Source organism: Mytilus californianus, unplaced genomic scaffold (genome assembly GCF_021869535.1).
Source record: "Mytilus californianus isolate M0D057914Y unplaced genomic scaffold, xbMytCali1.0.p SCAF_14, whole genome shotgun sequence".
NCBI classification, from domain to species: Eukaryota; Metazoa; Mollusca; class Bivalvia; order Mytilida; family Mytilidae; genus Mytilus; species Mytilus californianus.
The window spans coordinates 21398344-21417477 of NW_026262626.1; the positions used below are offsets into that span (position 1 = coordinate 21398344).

Genomic DNA, 19134 nt, shown 5'->3' on the forward strand with positions numbered 1-19134 from the left:
TAGATCAAATAATTATGAATTGGTCACAGCATTTATTATACCCCACGCAACGAGTTGCGGAGGGTATAATGTTTTTGACCCGTCCGTCTGTCCGTCTGTCTGTCCGTCTCTCTGTCCGTCCGTCTGTCCGTCCGTCCGTCTGTCCGTCCGTCCGTCTGTCCGTCTGTCCGTCCGTCAGTCCGTCAGTCCTATTTCTTGTCATCGCAACTCCTCTCAAACCACATAACAGAATTTTACGAAACCTTTTTAGATAATAAGGACATACTATGTAGTTGTGCATATCGACAGGAAATTACGATTCAATTTTTTTTCTAGGAGTTACGCGCCTTTGAACTTATTTGCCCAATATACTACTGCAACTTTTTGTCATCGCAACTCCTCTCACACCACACAACAGAATTTCATGAAACCTTTTCAGATAATAAGGACATACTACGTAGCTGTGCATATCGACAGGAAATTACGATTCAATTTTTTTTCTAGGAGTTACGCGCCTTTGAACTTATTTGCCCAATATACTACTGCAACCTTTTGTCATCGAAACTCCTCTCAAACCACACAACAGAATTTCATGAAACCTTTTCAGATAATAAGGACATACTATGTAGATGTGCATATCGACAGGAAATTACGATTCAATTTTTTTCCAGGAGTTACGCCCCTTTGAACTTATTTGCCCAAAATACTACTGCAACCTTTTGTCATCGCAACTCCTCTCAAACCACACAACAGCATTTCATGAAACTGTGTAGATAATAAGGACATACTATGTAGATGTGCATATTGACAGGAAATTATGATTCAATTTTTTTTTCTGATACAATTTTTTTTTCTTACACTTATTTTATTTCTCCAATGACAATGTGGGGACGTGGGGTATGTGAGCGCGCTCACTAAGGTTCTTTAATTTAAGATAGCATTTCAATACCGCCATAATCATGATAATTGTTTGGACTAGTATTGTGAAAATAATTGTATGAATTTTAAAATTATATATTCGTCTCAAACATACGTCACTGAATGTTTTTTTCCTGTGCTGTCGTATAGGAAGATGTTCATTGTTATTTCGCGATTTACATGCTGTTACGACTATAATGCTAATTGTTTGTGCGTTTCTCTGTGCTGAATGATCTTGCGTTTGTTTGTGCTGTATTCCTGTCACATAGTGTTGTCATTTTAGCGATATATTGTTTAACATTGCCACATAAACGGGAGGTTTGGCTAGCCATAACACCAGGTTCAACCCAACAGTTTTTTCGTAACCTGTCCTTTACTAAGTCAGGAATATGGCAGTTGTATTCAAATAGTTCGTTTCTATGTTTGTTGTCGTTTGTTTTTATTGCACTTTAGTGTTTCCGTTGTTCCGTTGTTATCCTCTAATAGTTGACGTGTTTCCCTCGGTTTTAGTTCGTAACCTGGATTTGTTTTCTCCCAATCGATTTTGAACAGGGGTATACTACTGTTGCCTTTATTTATTCATGACAATGTCAAGTAGTTTAAGCATGAGACTGTAATAAACATTGACGTTTGCGTGACACTTTTAATGTTAAAGTTTCAACCTTATCATACTCGAGGCTTTCAACATATCACAAACATCACTAACTTAGCAGTGAAATGTAACAACTTACTAAATGTAGTAAACAATAATCTTAAGCACATTTCAAAATAGATTATTGTAAATACATTTTACAATATTAAGCTTTCTATGATAAAGATATATAGACCGTATTCATAAATTATTTCCAGTTACGAACTTTTAAGATACATTTGGATTAAGTAATATATCTCCTTCATTCAAAGCTCTGATGCCTTGCCTATATTTTTCTATACTTATTGTTTTTCTTAATCTGTAAAATTCAGGATTTTCATATATTTTAGCCTCGAGCATCACTGAAGAGAATTAAGGAAAATAACAAAAATATCCGGAACTCCAACGAAAATTCAAAACGGAAATCTTTTATTAAATGGCAAAATCAAAAGCTAAAACACATCAATCGAACGTAACATGTGGAAAACAACTGTCATATTCTTGGCATTTTCTTATGTAGCTAAACCTCTCAGACTTTCTCGTTTAAATTGTTACAGTTAATGCCAACTAATCTAAGTTACCTGGATGCGTCCATGGCTTTCTGGGTGTATGTTATGTTTGTATTTTTGCAGTGAGATTACTGGTTAATTTATGATAGGATTTATTACATTTCTTTGCCCTATATGAGGGTCTGGAATGGGGGAGTTATAAATCATTTCTACATGTTCTATTCTCTCTACTCGATATTTCTTTTGTCTATTATTCTCTTTTCTACGCTATTACTCTCTATTCTTTAATGATTTTTTCCTATTTTCCTATTCTTCTCTATTTTTCATCGTTTTATTCAATTTTCTCTGTTATGTAAACCCCACCCATACCCTTAGCTATACTTAATTACTTGTTAATACTATAAACTAGAAAGTGTTCAAAAATGAATATATATACGGTGTACGCAAATATAACCAAATAATTCAGGAAAGCGTTGATTAATAAAAGCAGATCTGGGATGTATGTGAATTTGACAGCAACTCAACAACACCAAAAAATCTACATCTAATCATTCTAAGAGGACAACGCCAGGTTTTCAAGTATACACAAAATTTTACTATCAGAAGTTACGAAAAAAATCAACAGGATCTCTCATGATCTACCACCAACACTTAATTTTCTGTTTCAATAAGGAAAATTATGTTTACTCTATATACATGTAACCCATATAAGATAACAGTGATTTTGTTAATTTCAATGCATCAAAAAAAGGAAAAATAAATCGATGACCCCTTTTTTTATTAGAAATTTGAAAGGACAACGGCCCATAAGTCTTTAACCGGAGTTTAGGAAAAATCTAGCAACGAACATTTAGACAGCTTCCTTAATCACAGCGTGTCGTTTGTATAAAAAAAAAAAGATGTGGTATAATATCGATCGTGTTGGATTTTATTTTGAAAATTTGAAAAGTCATTTCAAATATCATATTGCATTTCACTGCAACAGTTGTAGCGATATATTAACTCTGATATCAAATTTTCAGTTGCACGCAAGCTACATTTTAATATTGTGGTTTTTTATTCTTGTAAGAATCGACGGAACAACATTTGGATCAACAAGTTCATTCAGCATGTCGATTGTTTATTCTTTGTTTTCTATAATGATTACCGCTGTAACTGTATGCTGTTACAACGAAGTAAATGTACGAGGTAAGCAATGTTGTATTGTTTTTAGTATACTTATAAATAATTGTGTATTACATATGTATGACATAGATTGGTGCAATATGTCATCTAGAACAACATAGTAGTAGTGCTTTTAAAAAGACTGATAAAGTGTAATCCCATTGCAAAAAGCGGGAATGAACCTCGTACGAGAAAAAAAAAAAACAAATGCCTATGAATGTTTTATCAAAGTTTTCTCATCTAAACAGAATAGGTGATCAAAGCAAGATCAACTTTTTAATGACATATTACCTCCGTAGCATATAAATGCGTCGCGCATAGCTTTGAGACCAGCAGGTGTGCTGATCCTTGCTTAAATTCAATTCGTGCTAAGAAAAGCACAGCCATAAAACCACTGTTGTTTTTTGCAATGCGTGTACTAGGCATTTTGTGTTGTAGGTTTTAATTCAAAATAGAATTGTTGTTTTCCCATTCATTAAATTAAAACAAAAGAGATGACTCTATAATTAACATTGTGGACTTGTTGTATATTTGGGAGTTATGTAGACGACATCATATGACCAGACATGGGAATTTTGCAATAAATTAATACTTTCCATGTATCGTGGTCACAGTGTTCTCGTTCATAATACTCCCACTTCATTTAAACTTCATTTAAACTCTAGTGGATAGTTTGCAATCATACCACCTCCCCTCATCTTTGCATAACATAAAAATATGCAACTTGCAGAGCAATTACTCAGCCTTACATTGCACATGAATTGAAATTCTCTGTTTTAGTGGTATTCATGCTATAAAATCGTAAATTTTATTTTGTTGATTAATGTTGTCTTTTAATCTATACATTTAAGGAGGAGGATTCCGGTCGATCATTTAATTTATTTCAAATCCTTTCGAAGAACGAATTAAAACGTTTGTTTTGTGCCGGTTTGCAATATCAGTTCATTTTTTAACTCAAAATCTTCCTTTCCCACCACCCAAAATATTAAATGGTCGAGCCCTTATTTCTAGTTATTCTAGGCAATGTGGGTGCAGATTAAATGAACAAGTACTATTTATTAAGATGGATAACTTACATGCATTTTTTACAATTCAATGGGGATAAATAGTATACTAACTTTTACAACAATATTAATCTCAATAAAAATTATTCTTTCGTGCAAAATATAGAATCTATAACGTGTATATGTCAACAGAAATAAAAGAATCATTTGAAATTATATAATATTATAAATTATATTAATAAAAATACCATAGATATGAGGACAAACATGATGTAAAAAGTAAAATCACAAAAATACTGAACTCCGAGGAAAACTCAAAACGGAAAGTCCCTAATCAAATGGCAAACTCAAAAGATAAAACACATCAAACGAATGGACAATACTTCTCATATTCCTGACTTGGTACAGGAATTTTCTTATGTAAGCCAGACGCACTGTTCGTCTACAAAAGACTCATCAGTGATGCTGAATTAAAAATAATAAAAAGACAGTTTTGTATTTTTTATAAGATTTACAAAAACATCATCTTAGGGTATTCAACTCATGAATCAGGTTTTGCATAATTCTCTCATGCTTGGTCTCCTTGACAAAAATGTAAAAACAATTTATATATAAGTTACCATACTATTATCCATCAAATTAACTTACTCGGTATTTACTAATGTCAGTGTATCATGTGTATGTGTGATTTCTATTGAATATGCGCCATGTTTTTATTTTACTATCACTTTAAAAATAATGACATTAACTTAAAATATTAATATTTTCGTTGCATTTTCTCATTTTGCTAATGTATCACTTTTCAGTTTGTACATGCTTTTTTCCGTTCACAGTATAGTTTTCTAGGAGTATTTATTAATTAGATATACTGTTTATAAAATTTATAGTAGTGTTGCATGTTGTTTTGTTATGAATTATATTTTGTTTGCAATTTGTAAATTAAACTAAATTAACAGTCCGTTCGAAACTACATGTAACAGCCAGAGAAGAACACATTTCCATTATGTTTTTTTTCATTTCAAAGGTACGCCCAATTTTCTAGAATTCTTGAATTTGCACTAAGATTACTGCTTTAGTTGTGTAATTTCTATATTCTGACCAAACAATAAGTCTTTGAACCTATGACCTTACATTTTCTTACATATAAGTCATAAATTTAGTTTTTTAGTAATAGATGTCTCAATAGTAATCATACAAAATCTCACTATTTTTATATATATATTAACCAGATAATCAATGCTTATGGTCATGGCTCATAATAACATTAAATGTTGATGTAAGGGAAAAAATATACATAAACCAATTTCTTAAACTTTCATTTTGAAACATTAAAGTTAAACGATTAAATGATCTTTATGAATGCAGATTGCACAGTCACGTTGACCCTTAATACATATTGGTATTAAATAAGGTTTCTGCATAAAACACAACAATATCGGTAAACTTTTGAACTCGTCTTTCAAGGGATATCTAATAGATAGGAATAACAAACCAAGACTAAACAGTAAAATTATGCATTGACTTCTATGTACAAAGGAATTCCATTTTGGTCATCAACGGGTGCAAATTTAAGAGACACTATCATAATTTATTTAAACATTGAGTACATTTTCTTAAAAAAAACATGCAATTTAAATATCTTTTATGTCCAACTCAAGACCAGTGTAAAATATAAACAATTCATGTAATTGGGTGAGTTTCTCTTTTACTTTTTTTAATGACTTCTAATTATTTATTGAGTTTAATTTATACTTTAAGTAAACCTTTAGGCAGATTATGTTTACAATTTATTTTTAAGATTTTTATGACTCCTTATTATCTTGAAGGAAAATTGATACGTTGAATTGAAATTTTATAATATAAAATAAATAGAGAGATACTTAAACAGAAAACATTTTAAAAACATTGGTTTCATTGTAGGAAAAAGGAACAAAGATGAATTATCTGTAGAAGACAGCAGGATAGATGAATTGATGAGCATATTGCAAGGTTAGTTTATTCAAGCTTCTTTGGGTATAGACAAATCTTGCTTATGCAAGAGATTCCAGTAAAACAAAAGGATTTACTGCCAAAGTCTATTTTAAAGAAACCTCTCGAAATGAAATAAGATTTTGTTAAATCCGAATTATATAATTGTTTTATCCTTCATTAGTTTTCTTGCCCTTCTTATCAAGTCTTTTAAAAACGAAATTCGTGAAAGTAGACAAACAATTGTTGATAAAATTCAAACCAATCCCTATCGTTACGAATATATTTCTAATTGGTATCATATGTATTCTAATATCCTGCCTGTCTTTCTCTCCAAGACTTTGAATGAAGTTTAGATAAAAGTGTGTATATTAAAGCAAATTCATGCCATCAAAAATGTTTCGGTCTATTCTACATCAAACTGCAAGGTTTAAAAAAGTTTCTGTTCTAACTAAAATTAGAACATTGGTTCAATTTGGAGAAACACAGGCAAGTGATTACTACATTTAGATAGGAATTAGGTTTTCACCTTGTTTTTTTTTCTTCTTGCCAAGGGTATAAAGAAAGGATGTCGTGAATAAATGGGGGAGAACGGTTCCATGTGAACAGCAGTTTTGTTCCTACGTGTATTTTTTTTTACTTTTATATGAGGAAACTGCAGATAAAAAAAAAATCTTTTCTCAATAAACCCATTTGTCAATAGATAATTTTAGGAACACGGAGCGAAACAAAATAAGTATTATTAAGAGACAACGAAATAAACGTTTTAATTAATTTAAACATTATTTTAAATAGATTAGTCTAGTAAACGAAAATAGTTCAACAAAATGCCAAACAGAAATTTTCGAAATACTAAGGATTTTCTACCAAACAATATATTTCTTAGCTGTATTTCACAAAACCTTTGGGAATTTTGAGTCTTTAATTCTCTCCAACTCGAGTAAACTTAATCATACAGGTAATTACAAAAAACACTGTAGACTTAAGTAAGAAGAATCTTCTTTCAAAAATAATTTGCTACATGCATATGCAGAATAGTCAGACAAATATAACGTTTAAAATCAAAGATATCAAAATTAATTCACTACACGTGTTTTGACATTAGAATTTAGAAAATGCATATGTAATTAATGTTAGCAGGGCAAATTTGTATATATATCTGAAAAGTGAGAAGCCGAAACTCTTCAGTACGCTGCTCATTACTCTATAGTAAATCAGATCATATAAGGTATGTACTGAATTTCATATAATTTAACACATGTCTAATGAGAGTATATTTATTGAAATTTCAGGTATTTGTGTCAATGGAAATCCCGATCAAACTGTTAAACACCTGTTGAAGGATACCGATACCATTCTCAAAAGTATGTACATTACATAAGATATCTCCATTGTTAAATTTCGATTTGGATCATGTTTAACCCGGTTTTTTTTTTCATTCATAATTTCAGTTAATTAAATCAAACTTTAAAACGCATAAATCGATGCAGAAAAAAAAATGAAAGAAACAAAAAGAAACCAAAAGAATCGCATGAAATCGAAACGGTGCAGGACTATGTGCATCGATAGTTTAAGTGTTTCCTGCTATGCGTGCGTTATCCGCCACGCAAATCCAAGCGCAGCCAAATGTCACAATCAGACAAAATACACCACAGAATATAAGCTGTAAATCCCTGCACACTGATATATATTATTGAGAGCAACTGAATATATTTTACTTGATAAATGATATTTAGTATTAATCAAATGAGTTTTTGTTTTCTTAAAAATAACCACCTGTTAGTTTAAAACAAATTAATGTAGCTCGATATAAAGATAGCTGCATGTTTACTGAGATTACTGGTATGTGCAATGTTCATGATAAGATTTCTGTTAATTATTTGAATTGGCATTTCCATTTCAAAATGTAGATATAGATGTGTACAAAGAGGTTGTGAAGAAAAACAAGCTGCTTAGGAAGGAACTGAAGTGGATTATTGAAGGTATATTAACAAATAAATGTACATTGGTACACACCAGTTATTATAGAATGGTATTTGAATTTTAAATGGCTGGTTTGCATGTTGAGCACAGAAAAAAAACATATATAGAAATAGAAATTTTTATGTTTAACAGTACGTAGCTTTTTCCACTGAGGGTATTTTTAATTGTCCCTTGGTACATTCTCCACGGACTTTATAATATTTAACTAATTGGCAGAACACATAAAGTAAAAGAAAATAAAACTACACGTGATCATACGTTTTTTTCTTGATTTTCCTAAATCAGGAATGCTCAAAGTCGATATTTTAAATCGAAGGATGTTTACGCCGAAACATTCGATGAGCTACATGACCTAAAAGGATCTAAAAATGATAATTAAATCTATATAAGCAGATAAGGTTAACTTTGTCGGAGTGATTTGAAACATTATTTTCTTTATAATTTATAAATTGATAGACGCACAATTTAAAGAGGTTTGTCGTAATTCATGTCAGAATCATCAGCAGTGATAACGACCCAGTGATATAAAATTAAAAAAAAGAACACTTTTATAAATTTCAAGCGTCCGAAGCTCTTTTATTGATTTTTCTATTATCAGGAAAGCTCAATGCTGAATATTTGATAGCCAAGAATGTGCAGAAACAAAAACAGTTACAGTGGAAAGGCAATTGGACAAAACAGGAACTATAAATAATGATTTAATTCATCTTAGGTAAACTTTTCCTGCGGAATTTGAAACCACAGTTTTCTTTATAATTTTCAAATTAATAAACAGACAACTGTTTTAAGAAATCGTCATGCTTTTGTCAGTTTAAACTAAGTGTACATACATATTGAATGACTTCGAATTCTTTATTTTCAGAATCAAAAGGTCAAAGAGAAACTTCTAGAATTGTTGATCTGATCAAAAAAGGTGTAAGAGGTAAGTAAACAGTTATCAAAGGTACCAGACTACATAAGACTCACCAGTGACGCTTAGATAGTTAGAAAGCCAAAAAACTATAAAGTTGAAGAGCATTGAGGACGCAATATTACAGACTACTGAGCTAAATGTTGTCACCAGGAACTAGCCGGATACGAGATGATTCCATATAATTATGTTATTTACTTTTACTTTAAATAAGAATTTTAAAAAATTATTACCCATGCATAGTTTTCTCTTTAACAATCTAGATGCTCATATATTGATTTACAAAATGTTTTTCAGATGTATGTGTTTCCAAGACGTACAGAGACTGTAGTGAAATGAATAGTAAAAGTCGAGGAAGTGGAATATATACAATATATCCAGAGAAATCAAAAGGAATAAAGGTTTACTGTGACATGACAGATGGCAAAGGTTGGACTGTAAGTCACTTTTACCTTTCACTCTTTCTGTCGTCAGTATTAAGGTGACATGCAAATAATTATTCTATTAAAATGTTTTTTTTACATTTGCGCCTTAAAATTAAATGCCACACTTAAGGTCTTTGGAAAAAAGAATATATTTAACGCGACTCCAGGAATTGAGGTTAGGTTAACACGGGGAGCATAGTGAGGCTTTACTTTTATCTTTCAATGCCAAAAAATATTACTAACGATTTTATGTGAGCGATTTAGGCCCGTAGCCAAAGGGATGGGGGTGGGGTGGGGATGGGGCTCGAGGGGTTTGTACGAAACCCCCTTTGAAAACAAAAAAAGAATTATGTAAGTCGATATTCTGTTTGATTTGTGAAAATTAATGTTAAGATTTTGTTTGTCGTGAGTCGATGTAACCCCCTTGAAAATACACGGCTTCATGTCTGCGATCACACCACAACCAACCCCTTCCTAAAAATACAGTTTCCTTAAAAAGCCACACTAGTGAAACCTTTGTAAATTAATCTGCCTGTAGATGTGTTTGCATTTGTAGACTACTTTAGTTTGATGTTTACTCCTTTCGAATATTGGGTTCAGTTTGACGCAAGCAATTGTCAAGGAATTCGTGTTTTATAATGGACATTTGAGCATTATAATGGGTGTATAAGTAAATTACGTTATGTGTTATCAATGGCAAGAGGTAAAATAACAAAAATACCGAACTCAGTGTAACATTCTAAACGGAAAGTCCCTAAGCAAATGATAAAATCAAAACCTGAAACAAATTAAATGAATGGATAACTGTCATATTCCTGACTTGGTACTGGCATTTCCTGATGTAGAAAATGGCGGATTAAACCTAGTTTTATAGCTAGCTATACCTCCCACTTGTATGGCAGTCGCATAAAATTCATTATATTGACTACGATGTGTGAACAAAACAAACAGACATAATAGGTAAAAGTGTCAAAAATAGAAGTACAGCAGTCAACATTGTGTTATAATCTTAATCACTTAAAACAAACTAGTAGTTAGTGTATTGGGAAATGTAGAAATAAATTTACAGCTTTGTCTGTCTGTAAAACATATTTATTACGGAGGTAAGATATGTTTTTATCAATAACAAATTCTTTTCTGATATAGGTGGTACGAATGTTCAGTATATTGTTTTTGACCGCTTCTATGACATCATAATTTTCACCCAGTCAGTAATACTTCAGCGTACTTGCCTTTCGTTTTGCATAATCTTTGAGAAACTCGTAACGCATGCCTCTTTTCGCAATTGATAAAGTCAACGGTCCAAAGTATGTTTCGATAAGATACACACACAAATGCAATGGAAATTGTATTCCCGATAACTCACATTAAAAGAAAATTTTCGATATATAATATGTTTATACTATAAATGATTAAAAAAAATAATATTTATTTCGTGATCATAGTAGAATTCAGAAAAAAAATCTTTTATGAAGTTTTCTACATGTATGTTCAAGCGCTGTTATAAAAAAAAAATTGGATGAAACATTTTAATTACATTTTATTTCTTGGCTTTTTCTTTTAAGGAGGTTGTTCTATATTTCAACTTTGATCTCAATTCGAAAGGTTTCTTTTCAAGTGAAATTTCAAGAATACCCAATTGCACACGATATTTAACGGAAGAACAGTTTGTAAATTTCTTTGTTATACGTAATTAAGTAGCTCTTTGAAAGAAATGGATATTTATAGGTAATTCAAAGAAGATTTGATGGATCTACGGACTTTTTTGGGAGAACTTGGAACGAGTATAAAGAAGGATTTGGTGATGTACAGAAAGAATACTGGCTTGGTGAGTGAACGTCCGGTGTTTTTTTTTATCACATAACAACATCAAATTCGTTCAACAATAAGTCAAAGACCCCAGTCATCTGAGAAACTTTGTTAAAAATGACAAACATGAACCAACGATAAATACTGAACTACGGGTTCCTTACTTGGGACAGGCACATAAAGAATGTTGCGGGGTTAGACATTTTTTGTGAGCGCTCGATCCACCTACCACCCTCCAACCTGCCTACTAACCTCGGACAGTGGTGTTATAGCACATCTAGCAAATACACAGATTGGACGAGTGGCAGAACAAAAAAATCGCCAATATCAGTTGAATTGTTATATCTAGAGATCTCAACTCCATGAAGACTCACTTATCGAGTAGTCAACAGTAACATTTTAAAATCGTACGAAAACAAATTACGAAGATGTTTTATATTAAGGGCATACGATACAGTAGAGATCCCTCGTTGATTTTTTCTTGAAATTTTGGTAGAAGGTCAATTTCGATTCGTACTTTTGAAATATGCAAAGAAAAATATACCTACATGACTTACTTTTTGAGATAATTTGGTTCGAAATTTGCATATTTGAAGGAAAAACCCTGAAATTTCATAAATAACGACTTTTAAGGAAAGTACCAATACTTTTGAACGAACAGTCATAATTTAACCGGGTTTTTTGTAAAATGTTCCCTTGATCCATTGCATCAGCATGCTATAACAAGTTAACGGTTGAAATAGATAATTATATCCTTAATTCTTTTAATACAAGTGAAATAAAGAAGTTGAAAATATTTTTGCGTCTACACAGAAGTGCAGAAAAAGTTCTATCGTTGATTTTTTCTTAAAATTTTGGCGGAGCGTTCTTGAAACAGAACTTGATCGATTGCAAAAGAAAAAACTGGGGGTCCATGTGCTTGTTTTTTCAATAAAAGCAATAAACCTTAATTTTTATTGGCAAACGGGACGTTTGCCAATAAGGCGCCAAACTACGTTGGGATAAGTTTTATTCGCAACAACGTCGTGAAATCTTTCCCGCCGTTCACTATACTACGTTGTCAATTTCAATGGTAGAGCCAAGGTGTTTTTTTTTAAACCAATGATATTAATCATGAAAATTAATAAAGCTGGCTCCTCGTAAAATAGCATCATATTTGCCAAACCTTTATGAATTGTTTCAAAACTCGGATAGAAAAAGTATTCTAGTAATATAAAAGAGGGACGAAAAATACCAGAGGGACATTCAAACTCATAGATCGAAAACAAATTGACAACGCCATGGCCAAAATAAAAAAACAAACAGACAAATAATAGTACAGATGACACAACATAGAAAACTAAGTCTAAGCAACCATACCCCACCAAAAACTGGGGGTGATCTCAGGTGCTTCGGAAGGGTAAGCAGATCCTGCTCCACGTGTGGCACTCGTCGTGTTGCTTATGTTATTACAAATATAAAGTAAGGGGGATGATATTAACCATGAAAATTAATAAAGCTGGCTCCTCGTAAAATAGCATCATATTTGCCAAACCTTTATGAATTGTTTCGAAACTCGGATAGAAAAAGTATTCTAGTAAATTACTTTTAGAAAAGAAATGTTCGGAAACAAAACAGATATATATAATAAAAATATTAATTTGCATCTCTGTCCGACATTAGTCATACAATTCATGTAGACAACACAGCTTGAACATAGTTTTAATTATTCAAAAGGCCCCGACATGACAAAATGTGCAACAATTATAAAGTAAGGGGGGTGATATAAAAATAAGGACATTTGGTATGATTGCAAACTATCAACCATAGTTCAAATGACGAAGATAAACGCTATTAAAGGTCACCCTACGGCCTTCAACACAAAAAAAAAAAAAAGAAAAAGCCACACCGTATAGTCAGCTTTAAAAAGCCCCGACATGAAAATGTGAAATAATTCATACTAGAAAACTAACGACCTACTCTATAGGCATTACATGAACACAAAATCATACCCACATTAAATCGGGTCAGCTTAGTCAATTACAGTGTAGTATAACATTTCATACAGCAGTCGACATTAGAGCATGAAATTTAATGATTCTGTATCAACAGATAAATTACCTAAGCTTGTCTTCAGGGTATTTTTTTTTTATTACGGTACATATAATCATTGAATTACTTGTCTGTATTATACCTTCAATCTAGGAGTGAGTGCAACCACATTGTTTGTCCGGTCCAACAAATATTTTGTTTCTTATCTGAGAAACTACTTTACAAAAAGACTTCGTATTTGGTCAGTAACTTAACATCAATGAGTTGCAACTCTGGTCTGTCAAATACCTAATTCCTGTGTGCCGATTTTTCTCTCTCAATGTGTACAAAGAGGATATGTTTAGCACATCAACGGGTGCGTTTTTGTTTTTGATCTATAATACGGGGCTTATAACTGGGTCATTTTAACTGACAATTCTTCTTCATACACTTATATATTCCACGGGTTAAATTCTAAAAATGCCGTTAAACTCTTTAATGTACCTTTTGAAAGTCAGGAACAGTAAGATGCGCTGTCATTACTTATTACGTATTTTTGTTATTTTGTTGATAGTCTCTGCTAAATTTATCCGTACAATTCTCATTACGACTTAGAGTTAGCCAAATAGTGAAGTTACTATATAAATTACTTATGTTTTTTTTTTGTGTAGTTGGATTTCTCTCTCAACGACGTATTATGTTTTTCATATCTCTAATTCATTTCCTATATAAAATAACAGAAATAGAAAATTAAGAATGTGGATTTGATTTTTTTCCCATTCGAAGTTAATATTGTTGACTTCCTTATTAATGAATAAATATAACAATTCTCGTGATTTGGCCGATTTTCATTGCAGGTACTTTTTTCAAATTCGCGCAATCGGGATTATGACGTCAGTGGATTTCCGCAAATGTGACTCCATCTAAAGCGACGTCGCGAAATGTAATCGTTCTTATTAGAAACATCGCGAAATTACAACGTTCTGATTAACAACGTCGCGAAAACAACACGAAAAGTTTTGAAAACGTTATTATCTGCCCCTGCTACTGTATCGTATGCCCTTAAGAAGTGACAGATGTGATGCCTGATATAAAAAAGAAGATGTGGTATGATTGCCAATGCGACAATTATTTACAAGAGATTAAATGACACAGAAATTAACATATATTGGTTTCCGTATGGCCTTCAACAATGAGCAAAGCCCATACCGCATAGTCTTCTATAAAAGGCCCCGAAATTACAAATGTTCAACAATCTAAACGAGAAAACTTTTGGCCTAATTCATGTACAACAGAATTAACGAAAACCAAATATGTAACACAGCAACAAACGACAATAACTGATTTCCAGGCTCCTGACTAGGGACAAACACAGACATACAAAATGGGGAAGGGGGGGGGGGGGGGGGGGGGGTGAACATGTTAGCGGGATCCCTGCCCTCCCCCTAACCTGGGACAGTGGTGTACAACATAAGAACGAACTATAAAAATCGGTTGAAAAAAGGATAAACTATTCAAATAGATACAAATAGAAATACATCTAACAAATACGTGGCCGGGTACTTTTACATCCCAACAACAAAAAGATGCTAAGTACAGATCTCAGTACTGATATTCCATTTTAACATTATTTGGTCATCGGACGAAAAAACGCTATTATATGGTGCCACATGTTTTGTGAAGTATGTGAAAAGAGAAGATTTTGGAAACATTTTAAAGACAATTTTTCACAAACGAATGAATCAGTTTAACTATGATTGTTGAATGATTTCTATAATTGTATTCCAAGAGGGGCTTTCGTCAGCAAATCAGTTTAAGGAAAGAGGGAACCAATCCTTCAATCGAGCATCCTGTTGTTGTTTGGTACTCGGCAGTATAGAGCGATACTCGAGTACTCGTTGAAATCTCTAATCATAACAATGTATCAAGATAAATCATGAAATGTTAGTAATTTTAATATGACATACTCCCACACAATCGTTAAACTTTTGAAATCCAATATTAAATAATATTTCATTAGACAAATCAACATGCAAATAACATAAATAAACAGAAGTGGTATTATTGTCAATGGAACAACAGTATTTGGAGTCAAAAGAAGGGGATGTGAGCAAATACATGTCAACTAATGGCCTTTAACAATGAGCATATCTTACACCGTAAAGTCAGCTATAAAAGACAAAATGAAAACAAGGAAAACTATGTTATCCGTTAAGAGATTACATTATTTTGTTGGAAATTATAAATTGTACATGAATTTTGTACATGTACAGTTTACTAATTTCAAAAGCCATTGATACACATAATACATGGCTTAACACAATCCAGTTTGCAAGATTTGTTTAACTAAATGTAAACTTTATGAATTTTACGAAACAGGTAACAAATATCTAAACATCCTGACATCTAGTGGTAAATATGAACTTAGAGTTGACTTGGTTGATACCAATAACAAAAAGACTTATGCAGTTTATAAGACATTTGCTGTTGGTGATGAAAATTCAAAGTTCAAGTTAACTATTGGTGTTTACACAGGAACTGCAGGTATGTAGATGTAGACGTATGTTTATGCAATAACAAATTTGTTGCTGCTTTAGGACAATTTCAGATATTCTTTCATACTTTTTTTTTCGCTTAAAAAGATCGATCTTTCTTAGAATTTTACACTTGGTGTTCATGGAATGTACATTTCATAATTTGCTGAAATGAAAAAAAAAAAAACATTAAAAAGCAAATAAAACGAAAGAAATACAATATTTGTTCTTGCAAATTTGGTAAATACTCATTATGCAGATTCTCTTAATACGAATATATTGTTTCAATTTTACTCACCGTTCGGGGGTAAAATTTACAATAAAATACTGAATGGTATACAATGATACACCAAAGATATGTAAATTATTCTCAACTAATTTACCTGCAATCTTAAAAGTATTTCTATGAATTAAAAGTATAACTCTAACCAATTTAATGGAACATTATATAGAGTCCTTCAATACAGTTTACAATATAGATTTTATTCTAATGCTAGATATCTTAATTAATATTAATATCTGCAACATCACATCACATTCCTCGAAAATAACTAACATTTATTAAACAGATTGAAATTATAAATGTAATATTTCTACTGATAGTAAGGAAAATTTACTAATCTTTGATTGTAGAAAATTACATATACGGAAGATTTATTTTATTTTTATAAATTTACGGCTCTAATTAATAAGGATTCTCTGATATGGCGATGTATGATTAAGGATAAGAAGAAACATTACATTTAACAACATTGTTTTATTCCGGAATTACAATTCATTGTTAATTTTCAAATCTTAAACATGGGGAACACAGGGCTTATCTGCTAAATCTCCATAATGTTCTTGAACATTGACTAAAAGCTGAAAACTGTTTAATGAAGGCTTTAGTAGTTTATGTTGAAATCTTCTAAATCGACTGAGTAAAAGACGAATAAAGATATCAATCAAAAACTGGCGAAATCGCATGAACTATAAAAGGAGCGAGCAGGGGAATCGCAGTATGAGTGTCTCCTGTTTCACAATCATTTGAAATTTACAACCGGGAATAGGATTTTTACGCCCTTTAGAACATATGAATTTTAGACCAAAAAAAGGAAATCGACACAGCAATTGTACAGACACCTATATCTTGTTTTTAATCTTTTCTGTGTAATGGCTGAAGCTCATTTTCTTGCACGAAAATATTTTTTTTAAGAATTGCCGTCGCGTACATTGAAATATATTAAGAATTAAATTGACAATGGAAATGCGAAAAACTTCTTAAATACGCAGCATTATAGCCTATGACTTCAACATTTGCCATAAGAACCATACTTTTCTTTTTTTCCACGAAGCTGTGTGTGTGTTAAAGTTTTGAAAAATTTATGGCATATTTGTCAGGTATTACTAATATTTTAGGAGATAATATGCATTACAGCAATGGTAGATACTTCACCACCAAGGACAGAGACAATGATTCCAGTAGTAGAAATTGTGCTACAATTTTCAACTTGGGGCCCTGGTGGAATGGCAACTGCAGTAATGTTTCCCTGAATCTTGATTTAAAAAAATCAAAAATGAGATGGTTGGTTCTTAAATACATCCAATCTGTAATGAAGATCAGAAAAATCAACTAAAATAAATTTCTGTAAATAAATTAATAGACACTATAAGCATGATTATCGAGTTTTGTTATTTTCTTATTTAGAAAGTTGAAATGGATAGGTTGGTATGAGACAATATTGCCAAGACATTTTAAATGTACATCGGAGATATTCAGACAATAATAAAACAATCGTACAAAATTATGCAGAAAAATAGAAAAATATGGGTAGTGGTCCCTATAGAAAAACTACATCATTTGATCTTGAAGTTGATAATCAATAAAAGGCTTGCATTTTTTTTTATCTGACCAAGTTATTTTGTACAATCGAATCAATGCTTTTGAAAATTAATAGTTTATCAAGAAACTATCATAGGTATTATTGTAATTAAAGGACAAATACAAAATATTTCATAATTAAACGCGTTACGTCGGAAAGGGCAACTCATTTATAATATTACGTCATTTTAATGTTAAAGATTACAGTGAATAATCAATTAAGGCTCTATTACTAAGAAGTATACAAATTTTCGTTTGTGTGACAACATGAGGAATAGCATGCCTATAGTGTTTTTTTGGTATCAACGATTGTAAATGTTTTACGTTGTCGGTAGTATCAAAGACGATAGCATGGGGAATTTATGGTTCATACATTCAGATGATTAAACATGTGGTCTACAGAAAAATCAGACAGTACTCAAACACAAATACAATCTAATCAAACAACATTTGAAGGCCACACGCAGTTTTTAGCTAAAATTTATGCTTAAACGTGATCAATATGTCAATCTTTTAAATATCCTTTCAATAAGTTAGATACTTCCGGAGAACCTGGACTTCCCCCCGGTTTTGTTATGTTCCTGTTGCTAAATCTTTAGTTTTTTCGCCTTTTGGTTGGTTTTCATTTTTGCAATGATGTTGTCAATTTTTTTTCGACTGATTTTTTGAATGACGTCTTGATATATTCTGCCTCTTTGTTAAAAAGTACCTGTTTGTTTTTAACACCAAATTTTCAACAGAAAATTTGAATATGACCCACCGTATTACACTTTTAAAATGTATTACCGGGTTTGTACTTAAATGAGCAACATGACGGTTTACACATATAGAAAGGCTCTGCTTACCAATTCAATTCACTTGAGGGTTCGTGTTGATCAGTGATTAGTTTTTTATGTTGTGTTTTGTGTACTGTTTATTATCTTTTCTTCATGTTAAGTTTTTTTCACGCATTATCAGCTTGTTTTCGATTTATGAGTTTATCTATTCCTTTGGTATTTTACGATTCTTGTACCACAAATTACTGAAACGTATGAAATACTTTCATAGATATTTCATTGGTTGTACTTGTACAAAATTGTTACAAAAGGAATATCACATTCTAACTGATAAGTGATGTTCTTAGTAGGTCTCATAAATTAAGATACGGCCCATATAAACTTACTCTTCTTCAAAATAAACTCTTTTTCGTTGTAGTAAGATCTTTGAACTTTGTCGTTATTGGTACTAATATTGATTTCATTTTAATATTGCAATATTTAACTGAACATGTATCGATACTTATATTTCGACCTTGATTAAGATTATGCTTTTGACATTCTCGAGAACGTCTTTACACATAATCTATAGCCTATTAAGTCTGGAAAAACATGATCATTAGTTAGAATTGGGCTTTGGACTAGCTTTCAATGATTAAGGATGTCTTAGATTG

At 31.8% G+C, this 19134-nt stretch overlaps 3 protein-coding genes across 6 annotated transcripts in view; 2 read left to right on the forward strand and 1 right to left on the reverse strand.

Annotated features, from left to right (window-relative positions):
• Positions 1 to 17502, forward strand: part of LOC127724370 (fibrinogen-like protein A) — a 162584-nt gene extending 145082 nt beyond the window's left edge. Inside the window, exons 1-9 of one of the 3 annotated variants that reach the window (XM_052231323.1) lie at positions 3071 to 3225; positions 6126 to 6194; positions 7466 to 7537; positions 8084 to 8155; positions 9019 to 9078; positions 9364 to 9503; positions 11220 to 11319; positions 15690 to 15854; positions 17243 to 17502. In XM_052231323.1, coding sequence (XP_052087283.1) covers positions 3147 to 3225; positions 6126 to 6194; positions 7466 to 7537; positions 8084 to 8155; positions 9019 to 9078; positions 9364 to 9503; positions 11220 to 11319; positions 15690 to 15854; positions 17243 to 17460 — 975 coding nt within the window. In that variant the 5' untranslated portion in view covers positions 3071 to 3146 and the 3' untranslated portion in view covers positions 17461 to 17502. Of the gene's footprint in view, positions 1 to 3070; positions 3226 to 6125; positions 6195 to 7465; positions 7538 to 8083; positions 8156 to 9018; positions 9079 to 9363; positions 9504 to 11219; positions 11320 to 15689; positions 15855 to 17242 lie in introns of those variants that run through there. The other 2 variants (XM_052231324.1, XM_052231325.1) reach the window with 2 other exon arrangements.
• Positions 1 to 19134, forward strand: part of LOC127724368 (fibrinogen-like protein A) — a 432225-nt gene that overhangs the window by 355125 nt on the left and 57966 nt on the right. The gene's annotated exons all lie outside the window — the stretch shown is intronic.
• LOC127724364 (feline leukemia virus subgroup C receptor-related protein 2-like) overlaps positions 1 to 19134 on the reverse strand; it is a 227425-nt gene that overhangs the window by 181338 nt on the left and 26953 nt on the right. The window lies entirely within an intron of this gene.